This window comes from Dasypus novemcinctus, chromosome 3, assembly GCF_030445035.2.
Source record: "Dasypus novemcinctus isolate mDasNov1 chromosome 3, mDasNov1.1.hap2, whole genome shotgun sequence".
Lineage (NCBI taxonomy): Eukaryota > Metazoa > Chordata > Mammalia > Cingulata > Dasypodidae > Dasypus > Dasypus novemcinctus.
Genome location: NC_080675.1, coordinates 34,161,269 through 34,183,211, shown reverse-complemented (window position 1 = coordinate 34,183,211; position 21,943 = coordinate 34,161,269). Strand labels below are relative to the sequence as shown.

The 21,943-nt window shown below is 55.6% G+C and overlaps 1 protein-coding gene across 1 annotated transcript in view; it reads right to left on the bottom strand.

Moving 5' to 3' along the window:
• The window catches only part of LTBP2 (latent transforming growth factor beta binding protein 2), a 105,694-nt gene that overhangs the window by 17,045 nt on the left and 66,706 nt on the right, over positions 1 to 21,943 (bottom strand). The window contains 10 exon segments of the mRNA XM_023587855.2: positions 1,618 to 1,737; positions 6,081 to 6,209; positions 6,871 to 6,999; positions 8,913 to 9,026; positions 11,277 to 11,316; positions 12,529 to 12,548; positions 13,604 to 13,819; positions 14,074 to 14,238; positions 16,800 to 16,922; positions 20,505 to 20,579. Of these exon segments, the coding sequence (XP_023443623.2) occupies positions 1,618 to 1,737; positions 6,081 to 6,209; positions 6,871 to 6,999; positions 8,913 to 9,026; positions 11,277 to 11,316; positions 12,529 to 12,548; positions 13,604 to 13,819; positions 14,074 to 14,238; positions 16,800 to 16,922; positions 20,505 to 20,579 (1,131 nt within the window).

Sequence of the window (21,943 nt, the reverse complement as noted above, 5' to 3'; positions counted from 1 at the left end):
GATGGAAACCTGGAGAAGTATGCGGGCTACATCATTCTTTCTTTCAACAGACTCAGGGTGTCTGCCCTGGGCCAGGAACTCAGCCTGACCTCTCAGCTGAGGCATGTGTCTAGACCTCTCCTCTGGAAGGGAAGGGGACAATCCAGAGGACTGGATTGGGGTGTGGGAGGACTGTAGATATGAAAAAGGATAGTGCCCTTGGGGAGCAGTATTACCCACTATTTACTCTCTATGTCCAGAGACCGTGCCAAGCACCTTGCATCTATTAATGTATTTGGCCTTACGAGAGCTCTGGGATGGGTGCTATGGTTCCCATCTTCAGATGTGGAGATGAGAGCCAAGCCCAGGCCTGTCTCTGCCAGAGCTTGCGCCCTTAGCACAGACTGGTGAGCTTGTACTTCAGAAGCCAGACGTTTTTAATGTTCTGGTATTTTCTTGGTTCATTCCCTTTAGTTTGCCTTTTCTCCTTAGTGGATTCTAATGTCAAGTTCATGAAGTTGTTGTGATGCTTAAATGAGGTAATTGAGCCAGTACCTGGCACCCAGTAGGCATCCATTAAACTAACTCCCTTCGCTCTCCATTCTCTGGGAAAACGCCAGGCTGTCTCCTCTCCATCTTGCTAATGGGGACAAGAGGAATGGGTTCTGGCTTTGATCATGCTTAGACCTGAGTGTTAAAGGGGAAGCACCAAGAGTGAGGCATGGAGAGGAGCGTAGGGGAGTGTGAGGTCCTGGGGGGCACAGACAGAGTGACTGTTGTCTTACACCCCCACCTCTCTCCTTCTGGGCTTCCCCACCATGCAAGTGGCAGAAGGGTGGTAGGTTCTCCCTCCACAAGGTGTACAAGCTCATCCTTCTTCTCCAGGACCCTCTGAAACCAGGCCAGTGCTGGCTGGGGGGACCTGGAAGCTGGCAAGAGCCTGGCCTAAGCTCAAACCCGGGGCAGGTTTCTTTCCAGAGAAAGCCTTGATTTAGCCTCATTTGTTCCTGTCTCAACCAGTTGTGACAGCACATGGCCTAGGTCTCCTTCAAGCATTTGACACCTCAGCCTGGCAGGGAGGTGGTGGTGGCAGAACTGTCAGGAGGATTTCAGAGCTGGGATGATAGTAACAGGCCCTCATTCATTCATTCATTCATTCATTCATTCAAGTATTTAGACCCACCCATGCATGGGTCTAAAGATATGATCCAGCCAAGGAGCTCACAGTGTGACAAGCTTTAGCAAGAAGATCAAGGCTGAGACCCAGGGGTCTCCCCACAGACAGACTCTCTCTGCCACATGAGGAGAGTGGTATTTTTCAAGGCAAGGGGGCAGAGGTGTCCGAGCGTAGCCCTGGGCCAGAAGGAAGATGTGGCAGAGGCAGAGCACATGTTCCCAGGGTCTCAGGTTGATTAAGTTACTCACCCTCCCCTGCTGCAGGGGGCACACAGGATGCCAAAATATCACCGAGGGGATGGAAAGGCTCAAGCATTCCCACGCACCTCTCTGTCCATAGGGTGGGCTCAGCATTAAGGGGTCAGTTGGGAACAGGCTAGAAGGGGAGTGAGTGGGGAAGGACCAGGAGATGGGGTTGGGGGGTGGGAGCTGACCGACTGCCCTCCCTTTTCCCTTCCTTACCTTGGCAGTGTCCCTTCCTGACCATGACGTAGCCCTGGTCACACTCACAGTGGTATGAACCCTCAGTGTTGGTGCATCGCCCTCCTGTGCACACCCCTGGCTGCTCACACTCGTCTATATCTGTGAATGTACAGAAAAGTCTGGAGTTAGGGCCAGGCTTGGAGGGGATCCTAGGGCATCCCCTTCCAGAGGCCAAGGCCAAGGACGCCCCTGCTAAGGCTCAGGCGGGGAAGGCATCCTTGCTGTAGTCCTGATTGGCCGGAGGGATTCCTGATCGGCACTCCTGTGTCAGTCTAGCTCAGACTCCTGCTTGGCCCCTGAGCTCCTTCCCCCCAGAGAAGGCTACTCTTTGGGGCCCACCAGGGCCCTCACAGCTGTCTCCTTACCCTTGTGCCAGGGCTGGCCTTGGGTGAGGTGGCAGCCCATATGGCATGACCTGGGGAGGCCAACAAAGTCCCCAGCCTTCCTCCCTGGCCCCAGTACGTCCCCTGCCACGGGTGGGCTCGTAGTCTTCTAAGGACCTTCTCAAAGGTTAGGATTAAGCAGCCCATGAGAAACAGTGTCTTAGGCAGCCATGGATCTGCAGGGTAGGGTTTAGTTTGCTGCCCCACGGTGGTTCTAAAGCAGGCGTCCTTAACCTTTTTTGTTTCATGGACCCCTTGGCCAGTCAGGTGAAAACCACGGACTCCTTACTAAGTCTACACTAAACTTGTTATTAATAAATACATTGCACCTGCACCAACACAGTCCCATAAGAATGTTTTTTTTGAATTTCAGTTCAAGTCCATGGCCCCCTTATTAAGAACTCCTGCTCTCAAGCCCAGCCCGGGCACACCACTCCCCTGTGTGAACCCCTGCGAGGGCTCCCCACTGCCTCCAGGCCTGTTTTCCACCTGGCTCCCCCACCCCTTTGCCTCCACCTGGCCCCGGCCTGGCTCTATTCTCTAATTCCCATGTGCCCCTCAGTATTGCTGAGGCTATCCCACATCCCACTGGTTTAGCCTCCAAGTCCTTTTTATGCAAATTCCTCCACCTGAGGTATCTTGCTTCACCTTGCTGGTCAGCAGATTGCTCCTGCCATTTCAAGGACTGGTGCAATTTATCAACTTTTGGCGGCTCTGACCACCCCATCCCCTACCCCCATCGTCAAGTTAATCACTGCTCCACCTGTGCTCCCCCAGTGATTAACCACTTCATGATCCTTAACTGTGATGAGATTAAATGAAGTCATCCAGTGCTGGTGTAAGGTAAGCAATGAAAAAGTGTTCGCTATTATTAGTAATTATTCTAGCATTAAGCACCCTGTAAAATCCAAGCACCTCAGCCTAGCAGGTGAGCTCTTTCAGGATTTGCTCCCTGCCTACTTCTCCCTGTTCATTTCCAGCCTCCCACACACAGCTGAGGCTCAGCGACACAGGACCGGCTTCTGAGCTCCCGGGCATGCTGTTCCCTGGCCAGGGTGGCCTCCCCCACCCACCAGCTGGGCTGTCTCCTACTCATCCCTCTGGACCCAGCCCTTAGAGCAATTGTCTATTTACTTGCCTGCCTCTCCCTGCCTCATTGTGTTGGCATCCCCAGTGCCTAGCACAGATCCTGGTGTGTTTTGTGTCCCAGTAAATGCTGACTGAGTGAATTGAATAATAATCATCTGTTTATGGAGAGTGCTTTCATCCCAGCAATACTTCCTAAAACTTCAGAGTGTGGCAGAGTCACCAGCAGAATGTATAAAAATGCACATTCCCGGGCCCACACCTGGATATTCTGACCCAGTAGTACTGGGCGGGCCCAGGAACCTGCATTTTAAAAACACTCCAGGCAATTCTGAGATACTTGGTCCTCACTGAGAGATGGTAACCCTGATAGAGCAGGGAACCAAGAGGGAGAGACATGTAAAAACTTGATGATGAACCCACACATGGTACCAAGGCATTGTCTAATAGCTGATGCTGGGAGAACGGACTCACTCTCTGGAGAAAAAGAAAACTGGGTTCTTAACACCCATACAAAGGTGGACTCCAGGGGATTAAAGCATAACCGTGAAAGTTGGAAGTATAACCATAGCAGACGAAAATGCAGGAGAATATTTTTTACTTAAAGGCTGGGAAGGGCTTTTGAAATAAAGCTTCAAAAGCACCAAAAAAAAAATAAGGCAAAAAGGTGAAATTTCAATACATCATAATGAAGGATTTCTATTCAAAGAAGGACATGTGGATAAGGTTAATAGGCAGAAGATGGAATGGGAGAGTTGCAACATCTAAATCGAGCAAAGTATCTAGAATATATAAGGGAATCCTAAAAAGCAGCAAGAAAAACAACCACCGCCAGTGGAAAAATGAGCAAAAAATATGAACAAGAATTTACAGATGAGGAAACTCAAAAGGCCAGCCTATAAAGAGATGCTCACACTCATTCGTGATAATTAAAATAATGCGAGATTACTTTATGAGACTGGCAGGATTTAGAAAGTCAATACTAGGTCGGACTAGGCCTCATCAAGCAGCAGCCACGCCCCACTCGGGAAGCACTGGCAGCTGCCCACAGGCCCTGGCCTTCCGTCCCGGCAGACGTATCCCCAACACCTGGGCCAGCCGGGGCACACTGTTCTCTGCGGCAGCCACGGCTCTGCCCAGGCCAGCTCCTCCTGCAGAGAGCAGAGCCGCTGGCTCCCAACCCCACCGAGGCAGGGGACAGCCACGGCAGCCCCCCGCCCCAGCCTCTCCCCTCGTCTTTCAGCTTGCCCTACACCCTCCCCTGCACGCCGGCTGACAGCTGGCCACCGTCCTGCTTACAAACCTCTTCTGGCTGCCCGCTACCCGTGGGCTGGCATCCAAGCCCTTCAGCCTGGCACTCAAGACACTTCACAAACTGGCCTCAACTCCTGCCACTTCCTCCCTGGACCCCACGCTCCAGTCACACCGAATTTATCCTTGTCCCAGAGTGTGGCAGGCCTCTTCACAACTCTGCTCTCTGCCAAAACGGTTCCCTTTACCTGGGATGCCCTCTGTGCCCTCCATGCCTACCGGTGCCCCAGGGGAGTGTCCAATGCCCTGCCTGGAAGGGGCAGGGGCAGGGGCAGCCACACATGCTGTGGACGGGAATGATTGGATTCTCTTTCCAGCGCTGCCACAGCCAGGTGTGAGAGCCCTGGGCATTTCAATCCCCCTCTCTGAGCCTCAGTTTCACACACTGTAAAACAGGGACCGCGATGCCCCTGCAGGGGGTCAGGTGATGAGCAATCACACGACCGTGCTGGCGCCTGCACAGAGCAACGTTCATAAAAAGGCAGCGATTCCTCTCCTGCCCCAGCTCCAGCACCCCAGGGGAAACCTTCCCTAAATCTTCCATATGGAGCCCACTGCCACTGGCATCTTACACACCTCAGGCTCCCCAGCGCCTCGCATAGGCCTGGCACACAGCAGGTGCTCAGCGCTTGAGTGCAGAATGAACGGGTGCACGTGAGGTTCCCACACTGCCTTCTGGTGGCTTGGCTCTTCCTCTCCCTCTCCCCCCCCCCCAATCAAATGAGAGGACCTCGATGCCTTGGTCTCTGGGGACAGATCCCTGGGCTGACATAGATGGGGGTTGGAACCCCAGGGGATCTGGCTCTAGGGACATCATATGCAGCTTCCAGGGCCTCCCAGGAGGGGCTGTGAGGACCCCCTGGGATGCCCTGGCTGCAGCCAACAACGTGAGCCCCAGGAACGGCAGAGCCATTCTCTGGGTGAAGGACTCCAGCTGGGCGCTGCTTGGGAAGTGCTGCATCATGTATTCTCTGTGCACTCATTCATAAAAATACACTTGGAGTGCTTTGTGTAGCAGCACAGAGACTGCACAGTAAAGGGCTTGCTTTGCTGCAGTCGTTACCTAAGATCCACGAGCAGTGGCCCAGGCTTTCCTTCCCAAGGAAGCTCAAGGCCTCGCAGTGTCCCCAAGCTGCTGGGGACCCCTGCTTCTTTCTCAAGGCACTCCCTGCTCTCCAGTCCACTGGGGATCCCAGCTCAGTGTTCTCCTGGGTCACACTCTGTCCCCCACATGGAAGCAGACCCTCCTCCCTCAGAGCTTGGGACCTGGCTGTAGTCCCCATCTCCAGACGGGTCCCCTGGCCGCCTCATTCTGCTCCAGCCACACTTGCTTGGGGCTTTGTGCTGCTCCTCCTTGTTTCCTCCGAGGTCTGGGTCAGATGCCTCCTTCCTGTCCCCAGGCTCCCGACTCCCCACTTCGCAGCACCAGGGCTGGGCGCTGGAACCACCTGGCTCCTCTTCCTCCCCAACAATGGACGGAGAGGGCCCACGCCAGCCTGGCACCTGGCACCCAGCACCTGGCCTAGAGCAGCCCTCTACCAGCATTTGCTGAGCGGGTGAAGGAAGGAATGAGCAAGGATTCCCAGGGCCAGTTGTCACCTCCCTGTGGGGGCAGCACGGTGAGGAGGGCCTGTCCCAGGGGTGAGGGTGGGCTCCGCTTACCTCGGCACGCCTGCGCATCTCCCGAGGTGGCCAACACGTAGCCGGGGTAGCAGAAGCAAGAGTAGGAGCCCACGCGGTTGACACAGCGTCCTCTTCCTGCGCAGGGGTCCCTGAGACACTCATTGTCATCTGAGCCAGAGGGAGTGGGGAAGGAGGTCAGGGTGGCCAGCAGCACCTTTCTTTGGGTACACTAGGGGGCTGGGCAGGGGACGATTCCATGGGGCAAGAGGGAGGTGAGAAAACAGAGGAGGCTGCGGAGATGGAAACCCTCTAAGGCTGGGAGCCCCATGCTGGCCCACCGGGCCCCCTCAGGCAGCTGCCCGGCACCTCTTCCCTGCTCCGTGTCCCTCTCCCCCAGAGGCTAGTGAGCACTTCCTTCAAGGCCACATCCAATGTTCATTTTAATCAGATCTCCCTTGCATAAAAGTAGTGCTTTGGCCCCAAACCCCTTACCCCAGTGATGTCCCTGGGGGGGACACTGATAACAAGGACAGGCCTTGGTGCTCTGCAGGCAGCTAGATGGCCAGTTGAGGGCTCCCAGGGAATCAGTGGGGCACATGGGCAAGGACTCCCACTTTCTGGAATCCTGAGACCCACCAGATGGTGCTCACAGTGACTGGTCTTTCCCCAAAGGTTAAGGTTAACTTTTTGCCTGGGGACTGCACTGCCCCTACACCCATCAGCCACACAGCTGTGCCATCTCCAGATGTCTGGGCTCTTGACTCAGTGCCCCCACTCCTGCTCCCATCTAGCTCTCCGCTAAGTGAGCCCAGGACGCTGGAGCGAGTACCCGTGCAGTAGGCCTGGCTTGGGTGCAGCCGGAAGCCAGGACTACAGGCGCATCTGTATCCATCTGGGAGGTTCACGCAGGTTCCAGGGCCACAGATGTTGGTGGCTCCCGCGGCACAGTGATCAATGCCTGGCGGAGACAGCAGAGCAAAGGTTATGGCGGGATGGGGGGTGGGCAAAGGCCTGGGGCGGGGGGGAGAGTATGTGGGCAGGCAGAGGGGCCTCAGGACCAGCTGAAGTCTCACCCCGCCCTTAGCCAGGCCTCCCCACATCCATGCACAGCATGGCCTCCTCTGAGACCCTGCTGGGACCTAGGCCCTCCCCAGGATGAAGCTGACAATAGTGCCCTGAGACCCGGTGGGTTCTAGAAACTTCCTCTAGACAGATCTGGTGGGTGGGGGGTGTGGGGAAGAGGGAGAGGTGGGTGCATAAGCAACGGGACTCATGGAAGCTGGGGGTGTGGTCACAGTGGTCTCAGAAAGGCGACGCAGGCAGCAGGGCGCGATGGCCTGGGATGGGGAGCACAGGGAACCTCGAGAAACCGGCTGCACTGATCTAAACCAGCATGGCCCTGTCTGCTGGAAACGGGGGGGTAAGTGGGGAGACACACGGCTGGAGAAACATTCTGGAGGCAGACTCAGATGGACTCAGGGCTGAGACTGTGCAGAGAACAAGACTCCAGCATTTCTGAATTGTATCCCCAGTACTAGAATGAGCTGAATGAGTGAAGACATGAAAGCACGAGTGATGCTTTCAGCCTCTGTGTCCACCCTGAGGTCCCAGCCTGAAGCCCACGTACCAAGACCCCTCAGATAACCCAGCAGAGAGTGTTTTGTGAAGTGGCCTGTGTTGGTACACACAGGAGCTCAAGAATATTTGCCAAATTGGACTGACTTGAACATGCACATTGGCCCTTTTGCAAGGCTACTCTCTTCCCTGGTCTGGCTCCAAATATGTGTCAGCCTGGGGCTGGTAGGGACCCCCAGGCCAGGCTCTAAATGTGCACTCAGAAGGGTGAGGTTGGGTGGTGGTAGGGAGAAGAAATGGGATCAGGCGGAAGGCTGTGGCCGGTGGTGTGGCTGGACCAGGATGGGGAGAGTGAGATGGCTGATGACAGTCACCTGGCTGGGAGCTGCCGCTGCCACACTTGACCTGCGCCCTTCCACCTGGCCTGCCCCTGCCCCATGTCCCTGGCCTGAACCCCAGCACTCCCCAGCAGAGCCTTAGCCTGGCACGTCTTGTCTGCCGAACAGAAGAGGGAATAGGATGCTCCCTAAAAGCAGTGCTCTGAGCCCAGAGGAGAGAGGTCGTGGGAGAGGGCAGAGGGTCGCCCGGCTCAGGCCCTGGAAGGCCGGACCCACCCCCGCCCCACGTTCCCTGGGCTGTTCCTCCAGCGGCAGGGTCTCCCCTTTGCCGGAGGTCGTCTAGAAATAACCTCCCGGGCTGTGAGAGCTGGTCTGTGAGGTTCGCAGAGCAGCGTGGCCCTGGAGAGGGCAGGTGGAGGGCACACATGTGTGACACCCCAGGCCTTGCTTCTTTTGAACCAAGTCCCCACACAATGAGCCTTTGAGCAGGCACATTCCAGAGCCAGGTGGACTTGCCAGGGCTCTCCCCCGCCCAATCACTGTAGCTGGCCAGAGGGAGGGGTACGAGGCTCTCAGCTAAACAACCTTGAAAAACAGAGCTGTTTTCCTTCCCGAAAATCCGCCCTCCCCGCGACCGCCCCCTGCCAGGGTGCTCAGCTGACTCAGCCGGGCTCCCAGAGGCCCGGCTCCTCCAGCTTCTTCTGGAAGACCCCGCCTGCCCTGGAGGCTCCCGTGTAAGACCCTCTCCAAAGCACCCCGTCTTTCCCCTCCTGGGCTGGAGCAGCGCTGCTGTCAGGACCCTTGTGTCCACTGGGGGTACCCTGTGCTCTTCGTGGCTGCGCGGGGGCAGGAGTTGGCTGGCAACTAGTTGGAGAGGCAGGCGAGGAATTCCACTCCAGCGCACCCTGGGGCTGGCTCTGGCAGCCCATGCCCACAGGGCGGGCCTGCCTGCAGGTACCTGGAGGGCCCAGGGTCCCCGGCACAGCCGTGGCAGAGGTCACACGCTCTTGTCCCCGGGTCCCTGGAGCCACCTGTCCAGGCGGCGGTGGAGTTGGTCTTCCCATGGCATCTCCTGCAGAGGGGAGGGGGAGCAGGTGGGGCCCCTTTGCCCCCCCCATCCCTGGACAAGGGATCCCTCCCGAGATGCTGGCCGCAGCCCTTCCTTCTTCCCTGCTGCTCAGACTCCAAGAACCATGGGTGGGGCCTTGGCAGGGCACCCCAACGGCCTCCTCGCCCCTGAAACTCGACCTGGCCCCGTCTAGAGTCAGAGCACCTGAGTCTCTCCCTCCACTGCCCCCAGTGAGGAGACTGAGGCGCACAGAAAGGGCCACGTGTCCAAGGCCAGTCAGAGGGCTAGAGGCAGAGCCTGGGTCTCCTGAGCCCCCCGTCATGCTCTTTTCCTTCTGCTGGCAAAGCGCTCGGCCCTTTGCAGAGCTCTGCCGTAAGCGTCAAAACCTCCTGGAGGATTGCATCCAGCATCCATATCTATGCCCCCTCTTGATATAGATGTGGAGTGGACACAACCATTCTAAGGCCCACAGGATGGAGGAATAGAGTATGGATTAGAGTGGAATTAATGATATTCTATTCATGAACTATTGTGATTAGTAATCGAAGAAAATGTGGCATTAGTGTGGAGAAAGTGGCCATGGTGGCTGCTGGGTGTGGGGAATGGGAGGAAGAGATGAGATGTGGGGGCATTTTTGGGACTTGGAGTTGTCCTGGGTAGTGCTGCAGGGACAGTTACTGGACATTGTATGTCCTCCCATGGCCCACTGGGCGGACTGTGGGAGAGTGTGGGCTATGATGTGGACCATTGACCGTGAGGTGCAGCAGTGCTCAGAGATGTATTCACCAAGTGCAATGAATGTCTCATGATGATGGAGGAGATTGTTGTTATGGGGGGAGGAATGGGGTGAGGGGGTGGGGGGTATATGGGGACCTCATATTTTTTTAATGTAATATTAAAAAAATTAAGATGACAAAAAACAAAACAAAAACCTCCGGGATCCTGAGCGGCAGCAGGATGGGCAGCAGCGCCCCAGCCCCTAGAGAGCAAGCCGAAGGCTGCCTCCTGACGGCCAGTCCAGGGCTCTGGTCCAACGCCAGGGACTGCCAAGCTGGGCTCAATAGAGACCCAGTAGTCGCAGGGAGATAATAAAAGGGTCACTGGGGAGAAGAGCTCTGGGGACCCAACCCACCTCCTGCTTCAGCTATGACCTCCTCTTTGTTGTTGTTTAATTTTAATGTTTTTATATTGTGGTTGTTTATCTATATATAACACATAATATTTACCATTTTAAGGGGACAGTTCAGTGGGGTGTAGGGGGTATATGGGGACCTCATATTTTTTTAATGTAACATTTTAAAAAAATAGAGAAAAAAAAGAAGGATGTAAATGACTTGCACACAGAACATTGCATGATGCTGTTAAAGGAAATTTAAAAAAACCTAAATAAATGGAAGAATACTCCCTGTTAAAAAATAAAACAATAAAAAAAAAATACATGGACAATGTTGTGCTATCACTACCACCACCTATTACCATTATTTCCATCACCTCAACCAGAAACGCTGTACCCGTTCGGTAATAATTCCCCTTTCTCCCCCTTTTCCCTCTCGCCCCTCCCCAGAATCTCTACTCTACTTTCTGTCTCTAGGAACTTGCTTATTCTAGATATTTCGTATAAGTGAAACCAGATAATACTTGTCCTTTTGTGTCTGGCTTATTTCACTTAGCATTGTGCTTTCAAGGCTCATCCATGTGGAGGCATGGATGAGAACTATATTCCTTTTCAAGCCAAATACTATTCCAGTGTGTGGACATACTGCACTTTGTTTAAACATGGACACTTGAGTTGCTTCCACCTTTTGACTATCGTAAATTATGCTGTTATTGGTATACAAGTATCTGTTCAAGTCCCTGCTCTCTTTTGGGTATTTCCCTAGAAGTAGGATTGCCAGGTCATATGGCAGTGCTATACTTAAGTACCCGAGGGACCGCCAAACTGCCTCATTTCACATTCCCGCCATATTGCCTCCCCATTGGCCTGACTTACGTGCTGAGACGCAACATGAAACTCAGGGAGAGTTCTGTGGCTCGGCAAATAATTGCAAAGCCTTGCAACGCCTCTTGCTGGCCTCACAGTCTCCTTACGTGAGTAGAGCTCTCGGAGAGAGTGTCCACACACATGTCATGCACGAGCTCATCTGATCCGAGACCCCTGGCTTAGCTCACAAATAGTAACTCCATGACCACATGTGGGGCTCTTCCTTCCGTCCCTCCTCTTTCCCCTGGGAGCTGCCAGGAGGAGGAACTCACCTGGGACCCAGGCAGGTACGTGGGTGACAGTGGCAGTGACCTGCACAGAAACAGGAAGAGGTCAGCCTTGGCTCCTCTGACAACTCCCGTGTTGTGCTTCCTCCCACCGCTTGCACCTTGGCCCCTGGCCTTCCTGCCCAACTCACTCACTCATTCCTTCATTTACTCCAGGTACTGATGGGCTCTTACGATTGGCCATGCGGTCTGCTAGGCCCTTTACAGCTAGTCTTATTTAATCGTAACTATCCTAGGAGGCACTCCCTGGGGGTTGAAATGGTTAAATAAGCTTAGTGTCTCGCACTTGGTGGAAAATCAGCAAGCAGTGGTAGCAATGCCATGGGCCCATGTCTCAGATAAAGGCACAGAAGCTCCAGAGGTTAATTAGCCTACCTAGGGTCACAGAGCCAGGGAGGAGAAGCCAGGATCCAAGGCCACACCTGGTGCCCCTCACCGCAGCCCAGGAACAGAGGCAGAGATGCTGGCAGTGGGCAAATAGGAAGAGAAGAATGTAGAGAAGATGAAAGAGAAACTGGAGCACGGCTGGGATCTGTGAGGACATGCAGTTAGAGGGCTGGGCTGGCAGAAGAGGGCAGGAAATTCTGGGGCTGGGATGGGTGTGGGCTGGGAAGACAGCACAGGATGCTCCAAGGAGGAACGGCTCATCGGACAAGCAGGATTTGGGGACAGTCAGGTAGGCAGGTTGGAGGAGTGGGGTTTTTTACAGGGGAATCCTGGGCATGGAAGGGGTGGGATCCTCTTTCTCAGTGAGGTGGTTTGAAGCTGTTCACAGCTCTGCCTCTACTTCCCTGTCAGCATGCACATGGGGGACCTTGAGGTTTCAGCAAAACAGACTCAGAACGGAGAGGTGCATGGGTGGTTCAGTGGTAGAATTCTCGCCTGCCAGACTCAGAAAGGGCTGAATCCAAAATAAATCTGGACCACCTTTAGACCTTGTCCATAGCACTTAAAGCTCACAGGGACAGCCAGGACTAACAGGACACGTTCCTACTTCCTTGCTGAAGGGGCCCCAACAATCCCAGCTGAGAGGACGCTTACGTGGTGCCCGGCACAATTACTCCTTTTAGGGTCACACCGGGTCCTTGCCTCGCCCTCCCACTTTGTCATCTCGCCAAGTAAACTCCTAGTGAATTCCTCTTTCTCCCCTTCCTGTCACAGGACATGGCCCTGGGGCCTCAGTGGCTACCAGGTCCCTGCTCTCTGCCACCCTTGCCCAGTGGGAGGTCTCACTCACCTGACCAGCCTGCGAGTCACCTGGGGAGGGAACGGGGAGAGCGCGAGCTGAGGGAGGAGGGGCTGGCGGCCTTCTGACCTCCTGCCCGTGGCCTGCGTCCTCCTCACCTCATCCGTCAGCAGCAGAGAGAGCTTGGATTCTTCTCACCCTCCTTCCCCCCTCCTACCCCCGCTCCTGCCATGGGCCACCACAGAACCCCAGAATCCCCAGGTCTGGAGGAACTGAAGAGGCAGCTTAGCTCAGCCTCTCATCAGCTGAGAGGAAAACTCCTGCCTCCCTTGAACACCTTCCAGAGAGAGGGGTCCCACCCCTCTGTGCCAGTCCACCCCATCAGTCCCAGCTGTAACCCACCTCCTTCATCCCAAGGCTCCCGGCCACACACAGTCCCTCAGGCCCCCTGCCCTGGGCAATGAGCCGGGGCAGCCAGTGCTAGAAAGGCGAGGAGTGGCTCCAGTGGCCAGTTCCCGTGACAGGCACTGTCTTCCCTTCCCTCTCGGTCTGCTCCCGACCCCTGGAGCACAGTTTAGTGATTACCTAGTTTATCTGGTCCTTATATGCTCCTGACCTCCTGAACTCAGGGCTACCAGGAACCTGGGCATGCCTTCTCCATGTTTTTTCCAGGGCATCTACACGGGGTGCCTCAAACCCAGGCTCTTCCCAACCCCATGGCTCCTGGGTCCAAGGTGCTCGAACTGGAGCGGGAGATCTAAAGCACTCAGCCTCCCCAGGATCCACCTGCTAGCTCTTCGGGCCTGGCAGCAAGCATCAGTCACAGAAGATGCACAGCTGGGGGCAGGGGCTTGGAGAGCCCTGCCCAGCTGGGGGTGGGGGACTGCTGCTGACCTCTCCCAAGCAATTCCTTGGGACCCCAAATGGGAAGGACGGGAGCAGAGCCATTCCTGTCATGGCAGGCCATAAGAGAGGGTTCCCAGGGCTGGGTGCTGCTGCTCTAGGCTCCTTAAGGCCTTGGAGATGGGACGCCCAAGGACCCAGGATAAACATCCAGTGGCTTTTTGGAAGGCTGCAAACTTAGATAAAAGGGGAATCCTCTGGCCTCCCAGCCCAGTCCAGATACCCGTGTCAGGGACGGTCTCAGCCTCCAGCCAGGTATCAGTGGCCGCCCGGAGTGGCTGTCTCTCCACGGGCCCAGGCAGGTGTCCGTTGCTCTTCTGCCCTTGCTCCATGGCAGGCCGGGCCAGTTCCTCCTCCTCGGCTTTCCTCATGGACAGGCGGATGTCTGAGCTTGAGTAGGTGTAGCCATGGCCAGCGGGGCAGATCTCCCTGAAGGCCTCTGCAAGGTCAAGCCAGAGTTGACACTGAGAGGTCCTGTTCCCAAAAGAAACCAGGGCCCTCCCTCCTCTCCCTTTGGGGGACACGGCAATTGTGGAGGCAACGAGGGAGTCCCAGGTGGGGGTGAGGGGCTGAGCAGGGAGGGAAGAGGAAGCACCTTCTGGCTTGAAGGAGGCCCCCTCAGGCCGGGAAAATGCCCCCTAGCTCTGAGGATGCTGCTTGGTGGCCAGAGCTGGGATTGGGGCAGTGGGTTACCTGTGCCAGGCAGGGGGCATTGCTCACACTTGGCACCCCAAGCTTTGCCCACACGGCTGCAGCAGCAGATCTGCTTGGTGATCCGCTGGGCCAGAGGCAGGGTACAGGCGCCAGGCCCCAGCGACCGGTAGCACAGCCCCTGCTGCATGGAGATGGCCTTGTCCGCTGCAACAGACACAGCACGGGGAGATGGGCAGGCGGCCAGCAGGAGGGCAGGGGTGGGTGCGGCCTGTACACTCAGGGAAGGGCAGGACCTGAAAAAACGCTCACAAGGACTTCAGGAGGGACAGCTGCCGGGCACTTTCAGTGCCTCCTGGCGTTCCCTGTTGGGTGAGACCCTTTTCTCCTGGGAGCAGGAGATAAGGATGGAGCTGCTTATCTCCAGGTGCCAGATCCCAAGTATTTGCCAAAAGCCCATGTGTGCGCCGGCTGGGGTGGGGAGCAGTGGGCTCAGAGGGCCGCCAGGGAGACGAGACCAGGTGAGAGCCTGGGGCCTGATGGAGCTTTCAGGACAGGGACCCTGCCTTGGTCATCTCCAGCGTCTGGTGCATGTGGATGCTCAGTAACTGCCGGTGGAATCGATGGTGGGTGGGGTCGATGAATCACTAGACCGTGGGATTTAGATAAGAACAATACCATTGTCATGGTCCCCTTTCTTGTGCTTTGATAGTAAATATTAAAGAATATTCTCCTGCTGATTATCTCAATGGAAGATGAGAAGGCCATAGGAGGTTGGAAGAGACTGAAACCTTAGGGGCTCTAAGGGGATGGGAGCCAAGGAACTGACAGCCCTGGGGATGCCCCGGTGCGGGCCCGGCTCCGCCGTGAACTGCATGGCCTCCTCCGCCCCAGCTTCTTCGTACGTAAAGCAAGGATGATAATGAGAATCCCATGGGCTGTGGACAACTGGATTTCTCCTTGCCCAGCATCCATGCCCACATATCCAGGAACAATATCCTGGCCCATTTCCAGACTCCAGAAGGAGCATGGGACTATACTACTGATTAGTAGAGTCCATTCTCCGGGTCACGGGGACAGGCATAGGACCAAGTTGGCCCAGTGATAATTACCAGCTTTGGAACTTCCTGGACTATTAGACAAGAGGTGCCCTTTTTGGATTGAGGTTACAAATCAAAAAAGCTCCAGGGTGTAGGCCTGGAGCATCTGGTGGCCACCTCAGAAGGAACTATGAAACCAACACAGAAGAAACGGCAAGAGGTGTCCCAATGACACCACAGGGGCCTGGGTCCTGCCACGCCACATCTACCCCTGGACTTCCTAGGTATATGGACCAATTAATTAATTTTTTACTTAAGGCAGTTTGAGTTGGGTTTCTGTTACTTGCAACCCAAAGACTCCTGCCTAATAAACCATCACAGTGTTGCCGTGGAGATGAAATAAAGTGATATACATGAAAGTGCCTTCTCCCATGTCATGCGATAGACACTGGTAAATTATTCCATCCATGAGCCCTGGATCTCCAGAGGCAATCTCTGCCTCCAGCAGCCACTTTCCATGGGAGACCTTTGAGCCCCAGGGTGCCAATGATCCAGTGGGGACATCGGGGGCCGGGCCAGCACAGAGGAGCCCCTGGAGACTGTTCTACTGGCCCTGGGCAGGTGGCCGGGAGGGAGGGCAAGGCCTGGCAATAAAGGGAAGAGAACCCTCATGACCACCCTCTCCCTGCTATGGGGAGCTGAATCGTCGGAGGAGGCTGGAGGGGTTGCCGCTGGAAGGGCTAGCTCTGCTTCCCTGCACTAGCTGGTCTCTTTCTGGGCTAATACACATGTTTCTGATACTCCTGCCTTATAAAGGGAAGTCCAGGGAGGTGGGGAGGAGGAAGCGTGGCGGAACATGTCCTTAAGGCCTTGATGACATGCCTCTACCTCCCAGAGGCCTCCTGAGAGCGGCTGGACGTGCTCTCCCCACTCCAGACCCCCCCACACCCTGGGTGCCCCCACCTGGGGCTCTTACTATCCCTTCTTGCTGGGGCCACTGGGCCCAGATTGCCTCCCTTTCACATGGGGCACTCACCGTGGGTGGCACTGGAGTCTTATTTATCCCCGAGGCCTTCCCAGAGCCCGTCCGGGCAGTTTGCATTCAGAGGGCTTGGCCAGCCACAGGGAGCTGTGCTGAGCTGCCAGCCAGCCCGCCCCAGCCCTGGGCTGCTGCTTCGCGGAGGCCGGGCAGGACTGGTTTCATTCAGCTCTGGTCTGACCTCCCTGCTTAAGGAAGCCCCATCTGGGCTGTGGAGTCAGCTCTGCGGTGTGTGTGTGTGGTAGGGGGGTGGGGGGAAAGGGGGGTGGCTGCAGCCTGGGCCTCTCCCAGCTGCAAACCACGGAAGTCCCTGGAAAGAGAGCTGAGTGCCCAGCATGCACACACATGGACTCGTGACACGTATGTGCTCACGATGTAGAGAGTTTCAGAGCCACGAGGGAGCACAGGGCTGTGGAAAGGCCCTGGGGCAGCACCGCGAAGGCTATGGACAGACCCTGCGTGTCACCACGGCCCTTCAAGGAAGGCCCGCAGCCCGTGACCAGACCGCGAAGCCCAGGAGCGGGAGGGGGCAGCGATGGCTCCAGGTGAAGCAGTCGCCCTCTCAGCAGGAGGGCAGGTCAGTTTTTGCAGGCTGGGCCCAACGCCAGGCGGAGCAGCAGACGCTGGGCTCTGGGCACGGGTCCCCTCCTCTCCCGGAGCCCCTGCCCCCGGCCCCCGCCAGCACTCACACACGCAGCGACTCCGGGACGGATCCAGCATGAGGCCGGGTCTGCACGTGCAGAGGTAGCTGCCCCTGGTGTTCACACACTCCGAGTCCTTGCACAGGCCCAGCACCAAGCATTCATTGATATCTGTGGGATTGGAGAAGATGAACAGGCACTCATCCCCACGAGGCCTGGTAGAGGAGCGGGGCTGGAGCAGAGTCCTCAAGTGCTTTCCCCAAGGTAAGAAGCAGCAACAATAGAACAGCTGCGGAATTGGACTTGGCTCAACAGATAGGGCATTCACCTACCACCTGGGAGGTCCTGGGTTCAAACCCCGGGCCTCCTGACCCGTGTGGAGCTGGCCCATGCGCAGTGCTGATGCGCGCAAGGAGTGCTGTGCCATGCAGCGGTGTCCCCCGCGTAGGGGAGCCGCACGCGCAAGGAGTGCGCCCCTCAAGGAGAGCTGCCCAGTGCGAAAAAAGTTCAACCTGCCCAGGAGTGGTGCCGCACACATGGAGAGCTGATGCAGCCAGATGACGCAACAACAACAACAACAAAGGAGAGACACAGATTCCCAGTGCCGCTAACAAGGACACAAGCACACACAGAAGAACACACAGCGAATGGACACAGAGAACAGACAACTGGGGTGGGGAAGGGGAGAGAAATAAATAAAAATAAAATAAAAATAAATCTTTAAAAAAAACACAGAAAAACAAAAAAACAGCTGCTATTTAGCGAGCGTGACCCCCATCTCTGTACTTCAGTTTCCTCATTTGTAAGATGGAGATAAGGATATTACTGACCAGGTAGGGCTGCCATGAGGATAAAATAAGATAAAAATTGAAAAACACTTGGTCCAATAACTGGCACAGAATAAGACCCAAATGTTAGGAGCTAACAGTTATTGAGTGCCAATTGTATGCAGGTATTGTGCCGGATGCTTTCCATACGATACCCCAAGTACTTGTCACAGACAATTCTATGTCGTGGGTTTGCACATCCTCATTTTATAGAGGAAGAAGCTGAGCCTGTGTGGGTTACTAGCCCCAAGTCGCTCAGCTCGCAAGGGTCATGCTGGGAGGCAGAGGAACAGGTGAAGGGGGGCGGTTGGGTTGGAGGGCCCAGAAGGGGCAGCTGAGGTCCTCCTTCCCAGCCTCCCCGGGAGGCCCCCGAGCACACCCAGGGCCCAGGACTCTGAGAGCACATCTGCAGTGAGCAGGAGGAAGGAGAAAGCTCGGCGGGAAGGAAGCAGGAGGCGGGAGGCTGCGGGAAGGCACCGAAGAGGCTGGAGAAAGGGCGTGGGGACCAGAGCCAGGGCGGGCTTGGGGCAGAGGAGTGGGAAGTCCTCGTGGACATGCCCGGCTCAGGCAGGCCCCTCCGCCCCCGCCACCAGTGGATGCTTATCCTGGTCTTCAAACAAGGGTGCCACGCTCGCTTCCTTCATGATCTCAGAAACTGTTAACACTGGGAGCGTCTTCCTCAAGGGAGAGTCCAGCCCTCCCCTCTAGGCTCCTCCAAGTCCAGGGCCACCTTGGTGATGACGCCTCTGTCGGCGATTAGGGTGGCGGCGGAGATGAAGGGCCCGGGGGATGCAGAGAAGGGGTGGTGATCCCCGCTGACCCCAGGGCAGGCGGTTAATGCAAGGCGGCCCCCTGACCTCAGAGCCTGCTGCTCACCCCCAGGCCCTAGCACAGGCCCGGAGGGGCTGGAAGACGACCCGGCCTGGGTGCCAAGGGGAGTTACTCCTTGGCAGGATGCTCTGTGGAGAGGGAGGTGCCCAGGAGGACGCCCCTGGGATCTGGGAAGGGGCGACTGTCCAGATGCACCCAAACTGCGGCCAGACAAATCCGACTTGCCTCCCCTCTGCTCCAGAAGCTTCCAAGCCCCCCCCCCATCACCTCCTGGAGGTTGCTCCCAAACCCTAACACAGCTCCCAAGGCCCTCTCCCCTTCAGCTCCATCTTCCTCTCAGCTCTGCACACGCCGTTCTCTCTTGTCCTCCCTACAAGCCCAAACTGTGCCTTTGCCTATGCTTTTCCCCCTGTCAGCCATACCCCTGACTGGCCAACTAGTACTCATATTTTAACTCTTGGCTCAGGTATCACCTCCTCCAGGGAGCCTTCTGGGATCTTTCCAGCCTGGAAGGGCCCCATGGTGGGATCCCATAGCACCCCGTGCTTCTTTCCATCAAGAGCGCTTCTCACTGGAGGTGGTGGTTTAGGTGTCTGCATCTTATCTCTCACCCTGCACTGAGCACCCACACAATTTAGCTCATAGTAAAAACCCAAAGCAGTACTCTGAGGGAAGGGAGGAGGGAAGAGGGGAGGGATGGAGAAAGAGAGGAGGGACGGCACTTGTGGGCACAGAGAGGAGGCCCATCCGCTTCCAGAACCACATGGGAAGGCGCAGGAAGAGCCTCAGGGGCAGGGCCTCCTGCGGCAGGACCACTTGGTATCCTGGGGCTCGGTAGGGGGGGAGCAGAGAACTCATTTGAGAACCTGGGAATAACCTTAACCCTCTGGCTGGGAAACCTGCTAGGAGGAGAGGCCACTGGGGACAGTTTCGGATACGGGCACCTCTGTGGCAGAAGACCAAACTGCTCTCACGGCCACAGGCCCCACGGCCCTCAGCACCTGGCCCCCAGGGGAGTCTGACCCTGGGTTGGACTGGGCCAGAGGCCTGCCCTCTTGCCTGGTCTGAGCACCCTTTCTTATCCACAGGTAGACACCCAGCACCCCACAGGTAGATAGTCCAGCGACCCCGGGCTCCTGTCTCCTGAAGAAAGTCCCGGGGAGGGGTGGGACTAGGAGGCCATCTGGGCCAGTCCCCTGTCTCCAACCTGGCTTCACCCAAACGCATGCCCCTCGCATGAGTATGTGCCCAGATCGCAAAGCCCTGCAAAGGCAAAGACGCCTCGGCTTCTGCCTGGCCTGGGCAGCCCCAGGAGCTCTCACGGGCAGGAGGCCTGTGCTCGTACCACACCCGGTGCCGCGTCACGGCCAGCAAGGGCTCCTCGGCTCAGAGCCCCAGTCTGTTCAGCAGAGCAGCCGCTCCTTTGGTGCCCCTCCCCAACTGCACCCAGACCCCCTGGAGTGACAAAGCCATACCTGGGCCCCCCACCCCTCTGTCCCAAGGGGTCCCTGGGTTTGCTCTGGGTGGACTCTCTGCTGCGGACCACCCTGGACCCTGCTGGCCTTACCGAGCCCTTCGGCCAGTCTGGCAAGGTCGGGGCAGGGGCTGCCCTTCGTCGTCCCCTGTCCACCCTCCCCCTTCCCACCTCCGGCTGGGACATGAGCAGGAAGGAGGAGGCCTGAGCAGCTGAAAGTGCTTTCTTGGGAAAAGCCCTCAGAGATCCGCGTCAGCTGAGGCTGACTTGATCTCCCACGTAGGAATCACAGGTCATCCCATTCCAGGGAGACCGGCCTGGGAGGCAAGAGGGTGTGCAGGTGACAGGAGGGCAGTGGGCGCCCTTCAGACCCACCCGGCCCACGTTCTGGGAGGGGGTGGGTGGAGATGGGGTGGGGGAGAGACGCGGCTCCCAGGCCCTTCCGTGGCTCCTCAGTCACTCTGAAACAGGTCCTCCTGACTTCCTTAGGCTTCTGGAACCAGCAGCCCCCGCAGCTCCCCCAAGCTGGGGCTCCGAAGTGCCCAGAGGACACTGTTCGGGCAGTGACAGAGGCACCTCCCATTCGGGCAGTGACACAGGCCCAGCCCCGGCTGTCCTTACCTTGGCAGTGCGTGAGGTTCAGTCTCTTGTACCCCTGCGGACACTCCACCTGGCCGTTTTCAATCACCGGGGAGGCTGAAGAGTGAAGACACGGGTCTCACTGGAGCGCCCATGGGTGCCTCCGTCACCCTTGCTGGGAAGTGGGGTGCAGTCTGATGGCCAGCCCACTCAGCAGCTGTGAGCCCCGTCCACCAGGCCAGCACCCGGGGCTGCTGCAGCTGCAAGCCCTTCCTTTGCTCTCTCACCCACCTTGCTTTTACTAAAAACGATTACCACTATGTGCTTGTTATATAGTTATAACAGTGCATATAACATAGTCATGTTATCTGTATGATGTGTGACTTTTTTTTAAACTTTGAAGTAATTATAAATTTATGGGAAGTTGCAAAAATAGTACAGAAAGGTCCCATGTACCCCCCACCCAGTTTCTAAGATTGGTTCTAAGTTTACTTTGATACTTGGTTAGGATGGCTGTCATAACTGACAAAGTATCTTAGTTCTTGACAGAAGGACTTCATTGGTGATGACACTTACGAAACCATGATGCGTAGTTTCACTCACATCCACCAACTAGCAATGCTTTTGCTGAAATTTGGCTAGTCAAGTTCCATCGTCCCTGAGGTCAGTTAATCGTTTTTACAAATTCATCAGTGTTGCATTTTTATTTATTTATTTTATAACACATGGGTTCAAGTCCACAGACGTGCTTCATTTGGAAGATTTTAAAAATAAGTTAGAAAATTCCATTTTTCAAGTGTGCAAATGGATTACAGCAACAAAATTACGTAATAATGGAACTGTTTCCAAACATCCATTTTCAAAAGGCTCTTTCTATTGCACAAGTCTCTTGAAAAGGAGCCTTGCCTGAAGTTCATGGCAGATAAAATAGGGGCGATGTCTGATTGCAGATTGACTGATGAGGAAATGAGTCTCAGGATTTTGGTTCTGATACACATCCTGGTTTGATTTCACAATTTTTCCCAAATGCTTTACAGGAAAGAAAAAAAAGGAAGTGCTTTTTTGTTTGTTTCAACAATTGGCATTAACTAAAAGCAGGGTGTTTTCCTCCCCTTCACTTTAGAGGGACACACTCGTGTCTAACTTCTTGAGATGCTTTAGCAGGGAGCATCCTACTAACAAACACTTATCTTAGGAAAGGCAGAAAATTTGGAGAACCTGTCTTTTTGTTAAAAAAAAAGAAAACTAAAAATTATAATTTGTTTTTCAGTTTGATGAGTCCTTTGCCATTCTCAAGGGGTCTGAGGGATTTATACAGATACTCTTTACTCCAATACAAAGTTCCATAAATTTACTATTATGTCTTAAAGGACTTGTTTTATAAACTTAACTGCATGATCTTCCAGTAGTAATTTGTCTTCTGGCTTTGACTTCTTTGTGGCAATAGGTTGCCTAAGAATGATGCTGTGAAGGAATTTTAC